Source organism: Mirounga leonina, unplaced genomic scaffold (genome assembly GCF_011800145.1).
Source record: "Mirounga leonina isolate KUSES-001 unplaced genomic scaffold, KU_Mleo_1.0 Mir_488, whole genome shotgun sequence".
Classification (NCBI taxonomy): Eukaryota; Metazoa; Chordata; class Mammalia; order Carnivora; family Phocidae; genus Mirounga; species Mirounga leonina.
In genome coordinates, this window is record NW_023270777.1 from 10,802,773 (window position 1) to 10,808,931 (window position 6,159).

General features: G+C 62.6%; 1 protein-coding gene across 3 annotated transcripts in view; it reads right to left on the bottom strand.

The window, feature by feature from the left end:
- Positions 1 to 41: 41 nt before the first annotated feature.
- SLC5A10 (solute carrier family 5 member 10) overlaps positions 42 to 6,159 on the bottom strand; it is a 58,402-nt gene continuing 52,284 nt past the window's right edge. For all 3 annotated transcript variants that reach the window (XM_034989714.1, XM_034989713.1, XM_034989712.1), the window contains 5 exons: positions 5,143 to 5,293; positions 1,203 to 1,371; positions 799 to 1,014; positions 507 to 564; positions 42 to 394 (listed from right to left, as the gene is read on the bottom strand). In XM_034989714.1, the coding sequence (XP_034845605.1) occupies positions 288 to 394; positions 507 to 564; positions 799 to 1,014; positions 1,203 to 1,371; positions 5,143 to 5,293 (701 nt within the window). In that variant the 3' untranslated portion in view covers positions 42 to 287. The remainder of the gene's footprint in view (positions 395 to 506; positions 565 to 798; positions 1,015 to 1,202; positions 1,372 to 5,142; positions 5,294 to 6,159) is intronic.

The following is a 6,159-nucleotide window of genomic DNA, read 5'->3' on the forward strand; positions in this document are numbered from 1 at the left end:
CCCATGTTTTCAAAATAAAAACAGTAAAATGAGTATCAGGATGGTCATCGGAAATCTAATTTTCGTTGCCGTCAAGACTACTTTGTGCAATTTTTGAAATACCACGTTCTTTCTGTTCATTGCCCCCCGACCTTTCCAGGGCCCCTGCTTTGCTGGCTCAGCCAGTCCCTGGACGCTGACTGGCCATGTAGTCGTGAGGTGAGGGGAGTCCACACCTCTCCAGGCCTCGAAAGCGAGGGAGACCTGAGGACTCCCAGGGCTTGGCCTTCCTGCCCCCAAGGCCAGCATCAGGCGAAGTAGGCGTAGAAGAAGATGTTGACACACATGAGCAGGATGGCATGGAAGCCACACACGCGGGCCCAGAAAGTGTGCTTCTGGGGTATTCGGCCATCACCTGGGGGGCAGGGCAAAGAGACAGGTGAGGGCCACAGGGCCACACCCAGCGCCCCCACCTCCCGGACTTCTTGGGTGGGAGTTAGAGTCAGGGCCTAGGGTCACACACCTACCTGCTTTGGCTCCCACGGGCACATCCTGAGCCAGGGTCCACCAGGTAAGGTTCTCAATCTGCAGAGAATGATCTGGATGGGGGGTGTGGCAGGACGGGGGTGTGGCAGGACAGGGCCGGGCCCGGACGGGGACAGGGGTCAGGGATGGTAAGTGAGCAGCTGAGTTCAAAAAGGGACAGGGGTCCAGAGCTAGAAAATGCCGGAGTCGCAGAGTGTCAGGGGTCAGAATGGGACCAGCGTTAAAAGTTTGTTAAAGGTCGGGGGTCGGGGTCAGGGGCCAGGGCAGGCTCACCTGAATCCCCCGGGGGGGTGGCGTCATCAGGCTCCCGGCCACCACCACGACTCCACTGAGCACAAAGAGGGCGACGGCAAAGTGCAGGTAGTGGATACTGCCAAGGATGGACGGCCGCGTGTCTGGGTCACCGCACGGGGGGGCAGGGTGCAGGAATTCCAGGACCAGCCTTGTGGCGCCCACGGCCAGCCCCACCATGAGGCCCCAGAAGGCCCCCTGGGGAAGAGGAGGCGGGGCAGGTGCACCGTGAGGGGGAGGCCAGGGTTCCCCCAGCACACACACAGCCAGCAGGGGGAGGGGTGGGGTGGGAGATGGGAGCCAGACACAGCTCGTCCGCAGGAAGACGACGGAGTCTGCCCCCCACGTCCAGTCTGCTGCCCCAGCTCTCCCCATCCCCCACCCACCTGCTCATTGGCTCGCCGCCAGAAGATGCCCAGAACAAAGATGGCGGTCACTGGGGGGGCCAGGGAGCTGGTCACTGACTGCATGTAGATGAACAGCTGCCCACTGTTGGAGTCCTGCAGGATGGGGATCCAGGCCACGCTCACGCCGATGAGCACCACAATGACCAGCCTGTGGGCAGGCGGTGGGGCGTGCTCGTCCCTCAAGACCCTTTCTCATTCTCCCCCATCTCCCACGGTCACTAAGATTTGCTCTCCAGCTGTCCCCTGCCACCCCAGCTCCAGCCTCCTCCCCGGCCTCTGGTCCCCTCCTCTGGGGATGTGGCCAGCCCTGCCCTGCCCCGAACCCTTCTGTGGCTTTGGCCACCTGCAGGTACAGCCGCCCGACTCAGCCTCTCTGCTCCTTCTTGTCCCCCCCCCAAGCCCCCCCAGGCTCTCCCCTTTGTCCTCAAGCACTCGTCCCACTTGCTTACTGTCCGGCTCCCCTTCTGGGCTGGACGCACCAGCCCCTGGCACACAGTAGGTGCCCCGTAAACATTTGGTGGCTTCGAGAATGACCTGCAGCCCTCGCATTCCAGCCAGACTGCCCCCCTGGCGGTTTCTCTAACGCTGGTGGGGTCTGGCAGGAGCGGTGGCCTGTGGCTGGCACACTCCTCACGCCCGTAGCCCAGGGCTGCTGACCTGCACCCATCGCAGATGACCTCTGTCCTAAGAGGGCAAGGGCTGGGGCTGGGCAGTCTGGGTCTGGGTTGGGACGTGGACTCCTCAGCTCTGAAGCCCAAGACTTCTGGCCAGAGGAGCCCCTTTGCCTCCCTACCCTGTGTGGACTCCTCCTTTTGGCTCCTGCCTGCCTCTCCTCTAGGTGGGAGCCCTCCACCGCAGGGACATGCTTCCTGCAGTCAGCAGCCGCCCATCGGGAGCCCACCCAAGAGCAGCGCACTGGGCCAGAAGCCCAGACTCAATGACGAGTGGGCCCCGGTCCCTTCCTAGCACTGAGAGCAGAGCAAAGAAAGCAGATGAGCCTGTTACCCTGTGCTAGGGGTCTGGGCTGAGGGGGCCCAGAGGAAGCAGTAACCCAGGAGGGCTTCTAAGCAGAGGAGGACCTCCTCCAATCTTGAAGAGCTGTGGGGGCCAGCTAAGGAGACAGAGCTGGGGTGAGGCGTCCCATCTGCTCCTTCTTGGCTGAGTACCCCTCGCCCCTGTGTCCCGGCTCACTTGGACACCGCTCACCCCCAAGGTGGGTGGTGGGTGAGGCCTCCCGGACCCTGCACAGGACAGCAAGGGCGAGCGAAGCCATGTGTGCCGCTGGGATGGGTCCTTCCTGTCTGCCTACCCGCCTGCCTCCCTTTCTTCCCTTCCAAGCCTGAGGGGGAGGGTGGAGGGAGGAGGTGCCACCTTGATTAAGGCTAATTAGCCCTTAGCCTGGCAGGCGGGTGGGCACTGCCCTCTTCAAAGGCATAGGCGGGCTCCATTAACACCCGGCCCACCCCACCCTCCCCACACAGGCTCCTGTGTCCAACACCGGACTCAGCATCTCTGTGCAGGGCCAGGTGTCTCCAGAGTGGCCTGGACTGGGGCCCTTGCCTTCCCTCTGCCCTCTAGGGTTTCCCCTTCCAGGGGGACCACAAGCCCAGAGGCTGTTCCTTCTGCCTAGAATAGCCTTCCCCAACTCCCCCCCCCTGGCCCAACCCCCTCCTCCTCCAAGGCTCAGCTCAAGGCCCTCCTCCTCCAGGAAGCCTTCCAACCCCATCCCTTCCCGCCTGCACACACACACTGCCATCAGGATGACTGACTGTCGTCCGTGGTTGCAGGGGAGCCCCTCAAGGGCTCGAGGTGAAGGCTTTGAGATCTTTCTGGGTCCCCCATCTTGTTCAGCTCTATGCAGGGAGGCATCGGGCACTATTTGTGGACCGAATAATAGGCAGAAGGTAGAATGGTAGACAGACGGGGGTAGCAGGGGAGGGAAATGAAGGAGCAGAAGTACCAGGCAGAGGAGCCTGGCAAAGATCAGGGCCCCAGATGTGGGACTGTCACTTGCCCCAGGTCTGCGATGGTTTCTCTGGCCCCACCCCCACCTAATAAGACTGTCAGGGTCATCGGCATGCCCCTGCCTGTCCCTGACCCATGGTGGCCTCCTCCCCAGTCCTCTGCACATGCTCCGCTGCCCCTCTCTCTGTACGTCCCACATCCCCTTGGATCAAGGCTCCAGAGACAGGACCTCATACAATCCAGGAAACACAGCTTAAATAGTGTTGTTTTAGGCAGGAGGAGGCTGGAGGTGTTGCGGGGGTCCGGGTGTTTCATGAGGGAGATGCATTAGAGCTGAACCCTCGCCCAACACCTAGCCTTGGATCCTTTCCCACCTGACCAAACTGGCAGCTGAGAGAACTAGGACCCAGAGAGGGTGAGCAACCTGTCCCACATCACACAGCCGCGTGCCCAGAGGCAGGCTGGCAGGGCCTGGGTTGGCTGGGGCTTGACTTGGTAGGAGAGGTGGGAAGGAGGGTCACGAGCCCCCTGGCTGGGGGTGAGTTGGTATAGAGGGGAGGCCAGTTTAGGACTTTGGTCTCAGGTGGGAGCAGGAGGGAAGCCTGCTTCTGAGGAGGGCAGGAAGTAGGGGGCACTCAGGCGTCAGGTGTCCCCGGATGCTGAGCCTGGAAGGGCTTTGGAGGAGTCTGTCAGACGAGGGTGGGCTTCCGGGGCCACACAGCCACTGAGGAGAGGCAGGGGAACCACATGGCAGGGAGAGGAGGTCAAGAGGCCAGGCCCCGGTGACACAGAAGCATCCCGTAAGGCAGGAGGGAGAGGCTCCTTGTTTTGGAGGAGGCGGTGAGCCTGCAGATGAGCTCACGCTCACCTGCTGAGTGGCGTGTCCCAACAGGGCCCTTCTGACAGAAGCTCGGCTGTTTTGCATCGCTGGGACAGCTGCCTGGAGCTCCGGGGGAGACCCCGCCCTGAGGATGGGCGCCATGGGCCCAGAGCCCGAGGCTGCGCTGTTGGTCAAGCTAGGCACCGGCCGTTGGGGCCCTCGACCGGCGGAGTGGGGGGCTGCATGGCTTGGAGGGAGACAGGCCGGTAGGACCCGGGAGAGGACCCAAGCAGGCAGGCACATGCACACACTCAGTTCACCCCAAACTTTGCAGAGTTCACCCCAAAGGACTCCCAGGTACTCTGCTGAGTACGGGGATGGAGGGCTGGGCCAGACACAGCCCCTGCCCGTCCTCGTGGGAGCGGAGGTTGGGGGGGCGTCAGGGAGACACATGTGCTGTGGGAGGAGTCTGACCATGATCCCCTGTGGGAGGCTTAGAGGGGAGAGGGGCTCATTCCTTAGTCGGGAGGGCTACATGGAGGAGGGGACACTTGGGCAGAGTCTAGAAAGAGTCCCCTGTGGGAGGCTTAGAGGGGAGAGGGGCTCATTCCTACATCAGGGAGGGCTACATGGAGGAGGGGACACTTGGGCAGAGCCTAGAAAGATCGTGGGGTGAGTCCCTGAGGTGATAAGGAGGGGACAAGCAGGGCTAGGAGGAAACGGCAGAAGCTCAGGGGGGCCAGGGACAGCTGTGGCCTGAGTGTGGCCCCCCCTGAGAACTGGCTCTGGGCCCCCTCTATCAGGAGGGCTAAGGGCTCAGATTGGGGGAAGACAGAGAGATCTCTGGGACGGTTGGGGAAGGGGGACTGTCCCCGGCAGAGATTCGCTCAGAGTTGCAGCTCAGAGAAAGAGATACATCGAAGATGAGGGCTGTCACCATGGTGGGGGGGGCGGGCAGAGCCACATGGGAGGTGAGATGGACCCTCCTCCAACCCGCAAACTCAGACTTACCCCTCAAAGGCCCCCTCTGGTGGGGCCGCCCGGGCCATCCATCGTGCGGCTGGGGAAGCCCATGTCCCAGCCTGTCCCCGGTGCCCGGCAAGCCTCCCCCGCCGCCCCCGCCAGCCACCATACCGGCCCACCAGCAGCAGCTCCCGCTCGCCAGCGCGGGGCCTCAGCCGCCTCCAGATGTCCATGGTGAAGAGTGTACTACTGCCATTGAAGATGGACGTCAGCGACGACATGAGCGCCGCCATCATCACTGCGATCATCAGCCCCCGCAGACCTGGGGGGGGGGACAGGGCGCCTGTGACCTGGCCCGGGAGCCCCTCCTGCCTGCGTCCCCCTGTCGGAGGCCCCACCGTGAGCATCGGCCACTCACAAGCCCTGGAGAGCAGAGCCCCAGGAGGCTGGAGGAAGGAGGCTGGAGGTGTTCGAGGGAGAAAGGCCCAGTGGCGAGAGGCTGGGGGCCAAGGGCAAATGCAGGGGGCGGGGCGGAGGGGGTTACTTCTGGATTTGCGGCTTGCTGGCCCCAAAGTCACAGCCGTGACGGCTTCTGCCGTTCTGGGTGCAGTTAGGAGCACCCTGTTTGTACAGAGCCGTGCAGATGACAAGGCACTTTCACACCCAGGCCTTCATTTGACGGAAGCATTATTAACCCGTTTGACAGAGGAGGAAGTAGGAGCTCCTAGCGGGAGGAGAGGTGCCCAGGGACTCACTGTGGCCAGTGGCAAAACTCTGGGGTGGGGCGGGGACAGGAAGGCCTGGGCCAGGACCCTCTGCTTAGAGGTCACAACCTGGGCAGGGCGCAGTGGCCGGTGTGTGGCCGGCCCCAGGAGCCACGGGGGGGGCCCCTTTCTTGTTGGCTCTGTGGAAAAGGAGATGCGGTTCCCCAGGGGAGAGAGAAAAATCTACCCAGGGATTGGCTGGAAACGAGGGAGGGGTCCCCATCGAGGTGGATGAGGCTCTGCTTTGCAAAGCCTTCTGGGAGTCGTGGGCTTGAGAGGGGCTGAGGGTGGGAAGCCTGGAGAGACGGAAGGATGCTCAATTTCTGACTCAGTGCTGTGTGGCGTCAGGCTGGTCGGCTCCCCTCTCTGGGCCTCGGTCTGATTCTATCTCCAAGGCCTCTTACACCTTTTCTTCAAGTGTCTA